The 15434-nt window shown below is 46.8% G+C and overlaps 1 protein-coding gene across 1 annotated transcript; it reads left to right on the top strand.

Annotated features, from left to right (window-relative positions):
* Positions 1-11004: 11004 nt before the first annotated feature.
* Positions 11005-14079, top strand: LOC310859906 (anion exchange protein 2-like; the record flags this gene model as incomplete). Its single annotated transcript, XM_083766672.1, has 1 exon — positions 11005-14079. One exon carries the CDS (start codon positions 11005-11007, stop codon positions 14077-14079), a length of 3075 nt encoding a protein of 1024 aa, XP_083622798.1.
* Positions 14080-15434: the final 1355 nt, after the last annotated feature.

The raw sequence follows: 15434 nt of genomic DNA, 5'->3' as shown, positions 1-15434 counted from the left end.
ATAAACGCAAAAAGCACTGTTTGATTTTACACTTGAGCGGCTCTGGGAGGCTGCTGGAGTGTTGCCATGTCTGTTTATTATAAGCGGCATCTTTTTCTGTAAAGTTGCTTGTAAATATTGGTAGTTGACTAGTTGTACTAGTTGTGGTTGCTTTTCTTGTTTCTAAAGTGGTTATTTGGACTTTTCTCCTATAATGTTGTTTAAACCAGTGATCCTCACACAGCACATTCCCATGTCAAGGATCCCCAGATGAATGCATTTGCCCAACTAAGGACGGCTAATCCAAAAATTAAATTATTTTTTTCCAAGATTACTTTTGAAAATAGCAGATCTATTCCAGCTCACAATGCATCACATTCATTCATTAAAACTATGAACTCTGACTGCAGGGGGATATATATAATGATCATTATAACAATGTGCAAGAACATATTTAAAAAGAAGGAAGAACTTTATATTTGTGGACAATCAAAATATGTTTTTTTATTTTAATGTGGTGTCATTCAAATTAATCTGGATATGGCAGACTCACTATCTAGAAAATAAAAACATGGCACTTCATTTAAAATAGGTTACAGACCCCTGTTATATGCGCTTATTTTTATAGACCTATTTACTTGTTTCTATGAGACATGGCAACAGCCTCTTATTGCATCTTTTTTTTTGTAAAATGTTGAGATTAGAAACGGCCATAATTCTTTCATTTCTCAACCTTAAAAATAAATAAAAAACATCTCCATAATCCTTGGGAAGTTTGCTTTCATATGCTGTATCACACCCGATTCAAGTCTTCTTCAATAAAATGCTACGAGTGAAGACAATATACCATCGGGGCCACAGGCACAGCATTAAGCAGCATTCAACTCATTCCTTCATCATGACTTGAATGAAATAAAATATAACTAGATAAAGTGCCAATCGGCACAGGTCTCCACCAGGGCAATCAAAACAAATATTGTATTAAGTGTAAATGTATAGATTTAAAATGAGAATTGCCAAAGGTTGTTCAAGCACAGATTTTCACCAGTGGGGGGTCTAGTTAGCCCTGCTCCCTGGCGTGTGTGTGTGTGTGTGTGTGTGTGTGTGTGTGTGTGTGTGTGTGTGTGCGAGTGCATGACGCGACTTGGCTTGTTGTAGCGCCACCATCAGGCTGTTGAAAACTGTCAAGTGGCATTTCTTCCTCAGCCTAGTGGGAATATGCGTGCACAGTTCGCAATCGGACGCTGCGTTGAGGAGTTGTGGCGATTTGTACAAAGCGGGCTACTCCTGAAAACTGTAGGAGCCAATCGTGGCCAATCAGGATGTAATATGAGAAATCAAACAAACCTGTCTTGATCACATGACTATGGAGATCATGTGTACCGATTTGCGTGAAATTTGGATAAAATCTGAAGGAGTAATAATAGAAAATGTGTTTTACATATGTGGGCCACCTGGTGGCGCTATAAAGAGCAGATGTGAAAAATTCCAGGCAAAGGTTTTTCCTTGGCCTCTAGGGAGTTGGCATACAAACTTATCCACAGATCCGTGCAGTTAGAGGTAAAACACTTTACGGCTAGTTATAGCGCCACCTTGAGGCTGAGTTGAAATTGTTCATGTGGCATTTCGTCCTCGGCCTAGTGGGAATGTGGGTGCACAATGTCATTGCAATCGGACGCTGCGTTGAGGAGTTGTGGCGATTTGTACAAAGCGGGCTACTCCTGAAAACTGTAGGAGCCAATCGTGGCCAATCAGGATGGAATATGAGAAATCAAACAAACCTGTTGTCACACCCCTGTCTGAGGCTAGGGTTGTATGAACAAACGGATGGCAAGGCACGCAGTTTGGCAGAAGTTTTCAAGACGATTTATTAACCCAAGTGATACAAGTGACAACAACAAAAGAGACCAAACGTCTGCAAAATAGAAATAAAAAGGTATATTCAAAACAAAGTACTGCATATCATATATAACACCATAAATCAAACCAATCATTTCCAAATAAGTCATTATCATATGATAAGCATTCTAAGTATTTATAAATCCGGCCTTTTCAAATGTAAATTAAATAATAATATATATTATATATAATATATACAACATAATATATATATAATAAACATCACAATAATAGATCTATGTAAACAATGGCATAATAACATCACCTCCTCAGAGACAGCTTCTTCCAACACCAGCACCAGCAGAGTGAGCAGACAGACTGACTGGGATATTCAGACTCTGAGCTTTATACCCCCCATGGCCCCTCCCACTAGACCGGACCAACTGAATAGGGGTCAACATGATCCACCACATGTCAACTCTGCTTGGCACAAAACACATTCATATATATTATTCACTTTCAGTTCAGTTGAGCTTGTAGCTCTTCCATTTGGAAGTATTTTTAGTTCTCCCAAAAGTCATTTTCTCCTTTGATGTCCCTCTGTGACAGGCAATCCTCCCCCTCCCTAGAAGGGGAGTTGGTTTGGCCCAAATTGTGTTCAGCTCCTTAAAGCGACAGGAATGAGCAGTGTGTGTGTGTGTGTGTGTTCAGTTTGCTGCTTCTTAGTAGTCTTTGCATAACCTAACAGTGCGCGCTTACTGAAAGGCATGTACACTAGCAGCAAACAGTGACAGGGTGGGGTCACACTGTCACATTACCTCCCTCCTCTCCAGCAACTGTAAGCTCAGGAAGACGAGACAGGTAGTCAGCTAGCAGATTCGATTTTCCAGCTCTGTGTGAGATATTGAAGCAATACGGCTGTAGCGCCAAATACCATCTTGTGACACGGGAGTTTTTATCCTTCATGGAATTGATCCAGCTCTATGCCCGATGGTCAGTTTCCAGATCAAAGGTCCTTCCAAGAAGATAATAGCGAAGGCTGTCCAGTGCCCACTTGATGGCAAGGCATTCCTTTTCAATGGCTGAATACCTTGTTTCCCTGGGCTGCAGTTTACGGCTCAAATAGAGTAGTGGCTGTTCCTCATCCTCCTTTCCTTGTGCTAGGACGGCTCCAAGGCCCACACCTGAGGCATCGACTTGAACGAGGAATCTCTGGTTAAAGTCAGGACTTTGCAAGACAGGGGAAGAGCATAAAAGAGCCTTGAGGTTTGTGAAAGCAATTTCACACTCGTCTGTCCATTTCACTGGATTAGGGGAGTTTTTGGTAGTCAGATTGACAAGAGGGGCGGTGACGGTAGAGAAGTGGGGGACAAAGCGTCTGTACCACCCAGAAAGTCCCAAGAAAGACCGGACCTGCTTCTTTGTCCGTGGTCTAGGACTGTCTCTGATAGCCTTCACTTTGTCCACCTGAGGACGTATTTGCCCATTGCCAAGATGGTATCCGAGGTAGCAAACCTCCCTTTTGGCCCACTCACATTTCTGGGTGTTAAGCGTGAGTCCAGCAGAATGGATCTGGTGCAGGACCTGACGCACGTGAGAGAGATGGTCTTCCCAGGAAGTGCTAAAGACCACCACGTCATCAAGATAGGCAGCACAAAACTGGGCACATCCCTGAAGGGCTCGGTCCATTAACCGCTGAAATGTGGCAGGGGCCCCGTGGAGCCCAAACGGCATAACGGTGTAATGATAGAGACCCTTTGGACCACGAAAGGCAGTGTACTCCCTTGATTCCTTCTCCAAGGGTACTTGCCAATATCCCTTACATAGGTCAAGGGTGGTGATGAACACGGCTTTGCCAAGCTTCTCAAGAAGTTCATCAATTCGTGGCATAGGATAAGCATCAAATTTTGAAACGGCATTTACTTTGCGTAGGTCATTACAGAGTCTTATAGTGTTGTCCTTTTTAGGAACAAGAACAATGGGATTACACCACTCACTGTTTGAGGGTTCGATCACTCCTAGGTCCAGCATAGTTTGAATCTCATTGTTGAGGGGCTCCACCATTCGTTCAGGCACTCTGTAAGGGCGTTGGCGAATAGGTGTAGAGTTCTTTAATCGGATGACATGCTCGATTAAGGGCGTTTTTCCTGGCTTTCCACTGAACAGTTCTGGGAACTCTTCACACACCTGCATGAATTCAGGGGCAGACTGTGCGGACAAGTGACTCACGTCAGGTTGCTGTGCAGTTGTGAGCATGGACAGATCAGTCTCCTCCACGGAATCCTCCATTTCAACTTCCCGTGCCAGCATTACCCTTTCCACTCGTAACTCCTTTTCCAGAGTAGGTGCTTGACTGGCTTGGACGGCCGTTCCTTCCACAGAGATTTTCCTGTCCTCAGTTCCTTCCACAGAGATTTTCCTGTCCTCACTCCTCAGAGCTTTTCCTGTCCTCAGTTCCTTCCACAGAGCTTTTCCTGTCCTTCCACTCCTTGAGCAGGTTAATGTGATACACCTGTGATGCCTTTCCTTTATCAGGGTGTGAGACCTCATATGTCACAGGACCGACCTGTCTGAGCACAGCGAAAGGACCTTGCCATTGGGCAAGCAACTTGTTGCTGGAGGTTGGAAGCAACAGCATCACCTTTTGTCCTGGCTGTAGCACCCTGTGTCGTGCCTTCTGATCATACCAGGTTTTCTGTTTCCGCTGGGCCTTTCCAAGATTACTTTTTGCTTCGCTTCTGTACCGCTCTAGCCGGTCTCGCATCTGCAGTACATAAGAAAGGACACCTTGGGGTGCGGGTTGTTTGGACTCCCAGGACTTCTTCAAGAGGTCCAAGGGACCTTGGACAGGGAAGCCATAAAGAAGTTCGAATGGCGAAAAGCCAGTAGATGCCTGGGGTACCTCTCGGTAGGCAAAGAGAACAAAGGGAAGCCATTTATCCCAGTCTCGACCGGTGTCATCTACAAACTTTCGCAGCATGGACTTCAAGGTCTGGTTAAAACGTTCCACCAATCCATCAGTTTGTGGATGATAAGGAGTGGTGCGAATGCCAGTAATGCCAAGTTGTTTGTGAAGCTGCTTCATAAGCTTTGAGGTGAAGTTCGTTCCCTGGTCAGTGATTAGCTCGTCAGGAATACCGACTCGTGAAAAGAACTGGATAAGTGAATTGATAATTTTGGGCGTCTTGATACTCCTCAGTGGGAAGGCCTCAGGAAACCTGGTTGCATAGTCACAGAGAACAAGGATATATTCCTGGCCTGTACTGCTTTTCTCCAATGGTCCAACGATGTCCATTGCGATTCTCCGGAAGGGAACATCAATGAGAGGAAGCGGTAGTAGTGGAGCTCTCTCAGGTTGTTTCGGAGAGGTCTTCTGGCACTGCGGACAAGTTTGACAGTACTCAATGACATCTTTGACCATTAAAGGCCAAAAGAAACGGGCTTTGACTCGAGCGAGAGTCTTGTCTTGCCCAAGATGGCCAGCCCAGGGTATGGAATGAGCGAGATGGAGTACAAGAGGCCGACAAGTAGTAGGAACAACCAAGCGGTTCTCTGGCTGACTTGCCACATACAGGACTCCCTCCTCCAGTAGGTACTTCTCACTCTGGTTTTGTTGGAATGTGTGATTGGCATCTTTCACCTTTGCCAGTAGGGGTGCTAGCGAGGCATCAGCTTTCTGGAGCTCTCGGATGTCTTCCGGTACCTGCCACTGTTCATCAGGTTTCAAGTCAGAAAGATCACCGAACTGTGGAGTGCCTTGCATCTTCTCCAGGCGGCGCTGGCGCTTGCTTTTCTGGGATCCCTTCTGTCCACCCTGGCATAAAGAAGGATCCAGGTCAGGAAGGGGCTCCAGCCCTGGCTTGGCTTTCTGGGACCGGGTAAGTACTGGATAAGCCTCTTGATTGGCTATGGTTGAACAAGACTTCACTTGCTGCCGGTGTGCTTGACGGATAAGATCATTTAGAATGGGCAAGTCTCTGCCCAAGATCATGTCATGGGGCAAGTTTTCAAGAACCCCAACACGAAGCAAGAAAGCCTGGTCTTCAATGACGATGGTCACATCTGTCACCGGATATGGTCGCTGATCCCCATGGACACACTGGATAGCTGTAGCATGCAGATAATCAAGTGAGCCAATGGAGACAAAGGACTTGTTAAGGAGGGTCATAGAGCTACCTGTGTCAAGCAGTGCCTGCACATGATGACCATTGACACGAGCTGGCATCAAGATTGGCTCAGGTTCAAGCTTAGGTTCAGGATCTGGTGCAAGGACAGGTGCCATGACTGAAGCTGGAACAGATGGATGTGGGACATGACAGAAGCTAGACAGTTTGGGACCTTTCAAGGGGCAGACTGAGGCCCGGTGCCCTGGCTGTTGACAGTGGTAGCATATCAGATCCTTCCCTGGACCCGGTCTGGAGAACCCTTTAGTCCCCCCCGAGGTGCCTTGACCACCCACTGGACCACCTGTTTTGTGATCTCCTCCTCTGCGGGGTAGGTCATCTGCATCTTGGGATGCTACTCTGTTTTGTTGCTTTTGCGTCCTCGGACCTTTACGAGCGTTGAGGTACTGGCCAGCAAGTTTAGCGGCAGTCAGACCATCTTCTGGCTCGTGTTCCTTGACCCAGGTCTTCATCTCGTTGGGAAGCATGCGAAGCAGTTGCTCAAGAATGAAAACCTCTGCGATGTCATCTTTGGAACACTGCTCCGGCTTGATCCATCTTCTGTAGAGTCCTTTGAGTCGGCTGTAAGTCTCCTTGGGAGATTCACCAAGGGGAATGTGGGTTGACCGGAACTGACATCTGTAAGTCTCAGGAGAGATGTCGAACTTGGCAAGGAGGGCCTCTTTAAGGTTGGCATAGATGTTGGAATCATCCTCTTCCATCGAGGAGTAGGCATCAAGGGATTTCCCCGTCAAGAGAGGAACAAGTCTGCAGGCCCATTCAGACTGTGGCCAGCCCCAAGTGCGAGCGATACGCTCAAAGCGGACAAGAAAGTTCTCAATGTCTTCACCTTGTTGGAAAGGAAGCATCTTCGGACCTTGTCGCATATGCAGGTCGCTGGGGGCTACAGGCTGCATGGAACCTCCTGACGGAGATGGTGAGAGATCAGAGGTTGGATGCCGGCGTGGTGGTTGAGTTCTGGGTGTAGGTGTGGGCGACTGCACATGGGTGCTATTAGAAGCAAGGTTACTTGGAGGGTTAGCATTTTGGCTAGCATCACCGATATGGGCTTGTTGTGCAGGGGCTGTGGCAGCACTTTGCACAGTAAGGGCAGTTTTCAACTGCCGGAATTCACGAACAAGGATATCTTCTCTTTGTTGCTGGCTGATCAAAAAGTCTTTGAACATGCTAACCAGTGACGGTTCACCTGGTCTCAGTGGCTCCTCAGGCGGCCTAGCCTTTCCATGGCCCTTCCTGACCTTGGGCCTAGCACCCCGAGTGTCCTCACGCTCCTTCACACCATCTTCAGACGCCTCCGTGTACCACTCGAAGTCATCACGCTCTCCGAATGCCTCTCCGAATGCCTTCGCCATGGTCCCTCCGATGGCCCCATCTTCAGTCTCCTCTGTCATTGCCACTTCAGACACTTGGGATCGTAAACCGCATCTAGCTCTACCTCTGCCCGGTTTGTTTGAATAACCTCTGCGGCCTGCCATCCCACCACTGCCACCAAATGTCACACCCCTGTCTGAGGCTAGGGTTGTATGAACAAACGGATGGCAAGGCACGCAGTTTGGCAGAAGTTTTCAAGACGATTTATTAACCCAAGTGATACAAGTGACAACAACAAAAGAGACCAAACGTCTGCAAAATAGAAATAAAAAGGTATATTCAAAACAAAGTACTGCATATCATATATAACACCATAAATCAAACCAATCATTTCCAAATAAGTCATTATCATATGATAAGCATTCTAAGTATTTATAAATCCGGCCTTTTCAAATGTAAATTAAATAATAATATATATTATATATAATATATACAACATAATATATATATAATAAACATCACAATAATAGATCTATGTAAACAATGGCATAATAACATCACCTCCTCAGAGACAGCTTCTTCCAACACCAGCACCAGCAGAGTGAGCAGACAGACTGACTGGGATATTCAGACTCTGAGCTTTATACCCCCCATGGCCCCTCCCACTAGACCGGACCAACTGAATAGGGGTCAACATGATCCACCACATGTCAACTCTGCTTGGCACAAAACACATTCATATATATTATTCACTTTCAGTTCAGTTGAGCTTGTAGCTCTTCCATTTGGAAGTATTTTTAGTTCTCCCAAAAGTCATTTTCTCCTTTGATGTCCCTCTGTGACAGGCAATCCTCCCCCTCCCTAGAAGGGGAGTTGGTTTGGCCCAAATTGTGTTCAGCTCCTTAAAGCGACAGGAATGAGCAGTGTGTGTGTGTGTGTGTGTTCAGTTTGCTGCTTCTTAGTAGTCTTTGCATAACCTAACAGTGCGCGCTTACTGAAAGGCATGTACACTAGCAGCAAACAGTGACAGGGTGGGGTCACACTGTCACATTACCTCCCTCCTCTCCAGCAACTGTAAGCTCAGGAAGACGAGACAGGTAGTCAGCTAGCAGATTCGATTTTCCAGCTCTGTGTGAGATATTGAAGCAATACGGCTGTAGCGCCAAATACCATCTTGTGACACGGGAGTTTTTATCCTTCATGGAATTGATCCAGCTCAATGCCCGATGGTCAGTTTCCAGATCAAAGGTCCTTCCAAGAAGATAATAGCGAAGGCTGTCCAGTGCCCACTTGATGGCAAGGCATTCCTTTTCAATGGCTGAATACCTTGTTTCCCTGGGCTGCAGTTTACGGCTCAAATAGAGTAGTGGCTGTTCCTCATCCTCCTTTCCTTGTGCTAGGACGGCTCCAAGGCCCACACCTGAACTGAATAGGGGTCAACATGATCCACCACATGTCAACTCTGCTTGGCACAAAACACATTCATATATATTATTCACTTTCAGTTCAGTTGAGCTTGTAGCTCTTCCATTTGGAAGTATTTTTAGTTCTCCCAAAAGTCATTTTCTCCTTTGATGTCCCTCTGTGACAGGCAATCCTCCCCCTCCCTAGAAGGGGAGTTGGTTTGGCCCAAATTGTGTTCAGCTCCTTAAAGCGACAGGAATGAGCAGTGTGTGTGTGTGTGTGTGTTCAGTTTGCTGCTTCTTAGTAGTCTTTGCATAACCTAACAGTGCGCGCTTACTGAAAGGCATGTACACTAGCAGCAAACAGTGACAGGGTGGGGTCACACTGTCTAGGACTGTCTCTGATAGCCTTCACTTTGTCCACCTGAGGACGTATTTGCCCATTGCCAAGATGGTATCCGAGGTAGCAAACCTCCCTTTTGGCCCACTCACATTTCTGGGTGTTAAGCGTGAGTCCATCAGAATGGATCTGGTGCAGGACTGACTTTAACCAGAGATTCCTCGTTCAAGTCGATGCCTCAGGTGTGGGCCTTGGAGCCGTCCTAGCACAAGGAAAGGAGGATGAGGAACAGCCAATACTCTATTTGAGCCGTAAACTGCAGCCCAGGGAAACAAGGTATTCAGCCATTGAAAAGGAATGCCTTGCCATCAAGTGGGCACTGGACAGCCTTCGCTATTATCTTCTTGGAAGGATAGGCCTACCTCGAAATTGTACTTAAGTAAAGTACTTTAGTACATGTACTTCCACCACTAAAAAGACATGTTGTAAGTCTGTTTGTCCCCCAGTATAATCAAACAAAAGGCTTTGCGTAAGTTTGACGGTGCATTTTAATGACAAATAACCACTCACTAAGGAATGTCCCTGAACCCTGCATATAATACACAATGAACTATCGCAATATTTCTAAATAACATTAGCTCCATGCTTCAGAGCCTTAACATATGCCCTATTGGATCTGGAAAGATGCCCACAAACACTTTAAATAATGAAGTATACACACCATCTGATCGTACGTCCTCTGGTAAAACAGTCCAAATACAAGGTTCATTTAGCAGACATAGCCTACAAACAAGCAGACCAAGTCTTTTCTTGTTAGATGAAAAAAGCTCAACATTGTTGCTGTTGGGCAGGAACGTTTGTATCTTGCGATGTAGTCTTGTGTTCATCTGTACTGATAGGAGATATCCGATCGTCTGGCTATGCAAGACCAGACTACTCACGATGAAATGCGTTGTGGGCTATTTCCAACTAATAGGGTTGAAAGTTGCTAAGTTTGTCTGTGGGTTCTGTAAATATTGTATTAACAAGAGCTTGTAGCCTATATGTCACAGTACGATTGGGATACCAGTCAGATTGAAAAATGTTGCACTTCACACAAGAGTGATTTTTGTTAAAAGTGCTCTAAACAGTCCATAGACTTGGCTGCCATGCATTGGAGTTTCTAGCAAAAACACTAACCAGGGGAACAGCGCCCTCTAGTGGCAGTGACGTCAGACTTCAGTGGTCTCTCTATACTATGCTTTTAGTGTGGTTGCGGATAGGCAAACAGACTATTGCTATTGGTCTTTTTGAAGGGCGCTATAGCCCCTCCTATGCCCAACTTTGTGTTTCTGTGTGTGTGTGTTCCACGGAAATGATTTGATTGGCTGAGCACGGAATGTGATGTATGATGATATGATAAGAGCGCCCCTCATTTCACACAGTGTGATTTGTTTTCTGTCCTCTGATTGGACAACGATTACACGCCCTACCTAATTGAAGGAATCGTTTTGCCCTCGTACGATTGGACAATAGGCTATATGGTGACATCACAATTATGTAATAGATAGACAATTCCCCATGCAGGACTGCATCTTTCTCATTTATGTTAATGCTGCTATTGCAGCAAAACAGTTGACAGGAAAGTTCTATATACAATTTGAGAGGCGTTGTCATGTCACGTCACATGACATCACCCAGGTGAAAGAATTTATTGTTGCGTCGACAGCACATACAGCTTGATGTACAGTACGCTGGTGTTTTTGCAGACTGTGCATGTTGGCCGCCCGAGAGAAATCCATTCGCTCTTTTCAGCATTCAGAATTCCTCTGCCATATCATTGGTGCTTCTTCAGCGGCAAGCACACAAAAGCTATGCTGTTCCCCAAAAGAGTTCCAGTTGGAAGAGAAGGGTTAACAGACACCTCTTCCAATCAGTCCGTTTCTGAACATCTCCAACAGTGCGAGCCATGAGCAAGCCTAGCTCTCCCAACCTGGTCACCGATGCATCAGTCATCCACAATCCAGAGGTTCCTGCTGCCTCATCCTTGCGGGGAATGTCACAGTCAGACGAGGAGGACACTGGGGACCTGAACAAAACCTTTGGGGTCCAGCGTTTCCAGCAGATCCTCACTCCTGCCGATGTAATCCCTGACGACCACAACTACCATGAGGAGGACATTGAGTACAATCGTCACTCCTCTCATCACACCCACCAGCCCCTGTCCAAACTGCCCTCTGAGGGACGAAGAAAGAAGAATGGCAAGAAGAGAAGAAAAGACAACCTAGGTCACAGCGGGGGCCCCACAGAGGAGGGAGAGGAGGAAGGGGAGGAAGAGGAAGAGACAGAGCAGGACATGTACAAACGCATTCCCACTGATGAGAGCGAGGCGCAGACCCTGGCCTCAGCCGACCTGGACGGAATCAAAAGCCATCGTTTTGAAGACGTTCCTGGTGTGCGGAGACACCTGGTCCGAAGGAGTAGCAAGGGCCAAGTCGTCCACTACGGCAAACACCACAAAGAGCCCAGCAGTCGCAAGCAGGACCGCATCCCCAATGAGGTGTTCGTGGAGCTGAATGAGTTGATCATGGATAAGAACAAGGAGCTGCAGTGGAAGGAGACAGCTCGCTGGATCAAATTTGAGGAGGATGTGGAAGAGGAGACAGACCGTTGGGGTAAGCCTCACGTGGCCTCACTGTCCTTCCGCAGCTTGCTGGAACTCCGCAAGACCATGTCACATGGGGCGGTGCTGTTAGACTTGGACCAGAAGAGCCTGCCTGGTATTGCCCACCAAGTTGTGGAACAGATGATCATCTCCGACCTGATAAAGTCTGAGGACCGGGATAACTTTGTGAAGGCGCTGCTGCTAAAACACAGTCACCCAAGTGATACGAAAGACTCTGACACCACGATTGACACCGATGTACACATCGATATTGAGAATCTTAAAATACATAGTGGGGGCATATCCAAACATAAGCTGAGACTACTCGAGAAGATCCCGGATAATACAGAGTCCACACTTGTCCTTGTGGGTAATCTTGACTTCCTGGAGAAGCCCACCATGGCATTCGTCCGACTAGAGGAAGCAGTGCAGTTGGGCTCTGTCTTGGAAGTCCCCGTGCCCGTCAGGTTCCTTTTCGTCCTGCTGGGACCCCCCGACACTAGCATGGACTACCACCAGATCGGACGCACCATCGCCACGCTCATGTCTGACAAGCACTTCCATGAGGCAGCCTACATGGCAGACAAAAGACAGGACCTGCTCAATGCCATCAACAGCTTCTTGGACTGCAGCATCGTGCTCCCACCCTCTGAGATGCAGGGAGGGGACGAACTCCTCCATTCGGTGGCTCGCTTCCAGAGAGAAATGCTCCACAAGAGGGAGGAGGAACACGCAAAACTATTGCCAGAGGAGGCGGTTACTGAGCCTTCAAAAAAACCAGATGACCCCCTGGAGAGGACTGGACACCCCTTCGGAGGACTCATCAGAGATATACGCCGCCGATACCCTAAGTATGTCAGTGACTTCAAGGACGCCCTTAACGGCCAGTGCATGGCTGCTTTCATCTTTATCTACTTTGCCGCGCTCTCCCCAGCCATCACATTCGGAGGTCTGCTGGCTGAGAAGACAGGGGGGCTCATTGGTGTGTCTGAGTTGATTATGTCAACGGCCATGCAGGGCATGGTCTTCTGCCTACTGGGAGCCCAACCGCTGCTTATTGTGGGAATGTCTGGGCCACTGCTAGTGTTTGAGGAGGCCTTCTTCTTGTTTTGCAATTCGAACAAGATCGAGTACCTAACGGGTCGTGTGTGGATTGGCTTCTGGCTCATCATCATTGTGGTCATCACGGTGGCCTTTGAAGGCAGTTTCCTTGTATGCTACATCTCGTCCTTCACCCAGGAGATCTTCTCCTTCCTCATCTCCCTCATCTTCATCTGGGAGACCTTCAGCAAGCTGTTCAGTATCTTCAGTGAGCACCCACTGGGGTTCAGCAACACTCAGGACAGTGGGGAGCCCAACACCGCGCTGCTCTCCTTGCTGCTCATGGCTGGAACATTCTTCATCGCCTTCTACTTACGCAAGTTCAAGGACAGTGCATTCTTCCCCGGAAGGTTCCGCAGAATGATTGGTGATTTTGGAGTACCTATTGCTATACTCATCATGGTGCTGTTAGACTATAACATAAACGTACATACAACAAAATTGAATGTTCCTAGTGGCCTCTCTCTGACACGCCCGGATAAACGTGGCTGGCTAATCAGTCCAGTGGGGTCTGATGAAGATTTTCCCATCTGGATGATGTTTGGTTCCGTGCTGCCTGCTTTACTGGTGTTTATTCTCATCTTCATGGAGACCCAGATCACCACGCTAATAGTGAGTAAGAAGGAAAGGATGCTGGTGAAGGGTTCAGGTTTTCATTTAGACCTGCTGCTCATTGTGGTGTTGGGGGGAACCTCTGCCCTGTTTGGTCTGCCTTGGATGGCTGCCACCACGGTCCGCTCCGTGACCCACGCCAATGCCCTCACCATCATGAGTAAGGCCGTCGCGCCGGGTGACAAGCCGCGTATCAAGGAAGTGAAAGAGCAGAGGGTCACAGGGCTGCTGGTTGCCATTTTGGTTGGCCTGTCTGTTGTGATAGGTGACCAATTGAGTCTGATCCCTGTAGCGGTGCTGTTTGGCATCTTCCTCTACATGGGTGTGATGTCCCTCAACGGCAACCAGATGGCAGAGCGTATGGTGCTGATGCTCATGCCTACCAAGTATCACCCCGACCACACCTACGTCCGCAAGGTGCGTACACTGCGGATGCACATGTTCACGATCATCCAGGTGGTGTGTACGGCTGTGCTGTGGGCTGTCATGTCTACCCGTGCATCACTGGCCTTCCCCTTCTTCCTCATTCTCACAGTTCCTGTTAGGATGTTCGTCCTCCCTCGTATTTTCACACCGGGAGAGTTGGCATCTTTGGATGCAGAAGACACAGAGCCGAAGTATGACGAGATGGAGTGCCATGACGAGCACACAGAGATGCACATGTAACGTACAATAAGCTCTTGCTCACTATGCCCTTAGCAGACACAAACCTGTTACTAACTAAACAAGACAGTGTGTATGCCTGGCGCCTCTAAATATTACAACTCCCTGTGAGTGTTTTTTCTTGTTCACTTGACTTTTATGACCTGATATACTGACATGTGTGCCAGTTGTTTATATAATGCGCTAACTCCTCTATGCCCACCTTTGTGTGTCTGTGTGTACCATGGAAACATCACGTCCATGGTGTAAGGGAACCTAATACACTTTTTGAAGTTTTGGAGCATGTGAGGCCTTAACTTTCTTTGTTATTCTAACCTCAGGTTTTTTTTGTTGGATGGGTGGATGTGAATGCTATATTGTTCTTCTCAATGTTCACTTTCTGGGCTCAAAGGACCACTTGTCACAGGGTATTGATCATCAGATCTGCAAGAATGTGGGACAACTGAGTTCCGTTTAACCCATTTATTTTCCGTTGCACACATGAGGCAAGGAGGTGATGAAGCGACCATGGTTATGACACCAACCAGAAATCAATAAAATACAAAAATAAAATACAAAAATCACACCTGTGTGAAGTAAGGGGTGATCTTATCATCGTACGTCATCATACATCATCTCCTTCCGTCTAGCTAATCAGAATTTGTGTCCTCACCTTCGTCTTTAATGTTGTGATACGCAATGTTTGTGTTTACACGAACACTCAAATTGTCCATTCATTGCTAATGGACAATGGACAATGAGAAGCCCCTCAAATGAAAAACTAGAAAATATTGTTCCTGAAGAAAATGTGGGCTTGAGTAGCTCGCTAATCTATGACCATGTATTGTACTCACATGACGTCACAGCCCAGTAGCCAATGAAAACGAGTCCACAACTAGAATTCTATCACAAAGTATGTGGAAGTTGCCGGGAAAGTAAACTCAAAACCTGCAATGTATACAATGTGCATTACAGTATACTGTACATGTATGATGTACAGTAGAACATTCCCTGATGCAGTCCAGTCCAGGTTTGAATGTGTTGTTATAGCAATGCTATATGGTTGGCCTGTCTTCATGCAATAACCTTTACAAAAGAAAAGATTACAAAAAGAAAATACACACCTGCATGAATCTGAACATGTTAAAATTTTAACTTGATTCCTAGCATACAGTATGTGGAAGTAATGCCAAAAAGGTCAATGGGCTTGCCACTTGAGCCCACAATAGATCAACACATGCAACAACGGAGGAAGGACTCGGAGGAGGAAGTTACTAATGTCTGGAGAGGGAAATCTGGAGGTCTCTGGTGGAGCTAGCTAGCTGTTGCCCCCGCGACCCGACTACGGATTGCGTTTGAAGATTAGTCAAGGCAGCATT

The sequence above is a fragment of the Protomyctophum parallelum genome (genome assembly GCF_964188405.1).
Source record: "Protomyctophum parallelum genome assembly, chromosome: 6".
Classification (NCBI taxonomy): Eukaryota; Metazoa; Chordata; class Actinopteri; order Myctophiformes; family Myctophidae; genus Protomyctophum; species Protomyctophum parallelum.
This window is presented reverse-complemented; position numbering and strand designations above follow the sequence as displayed.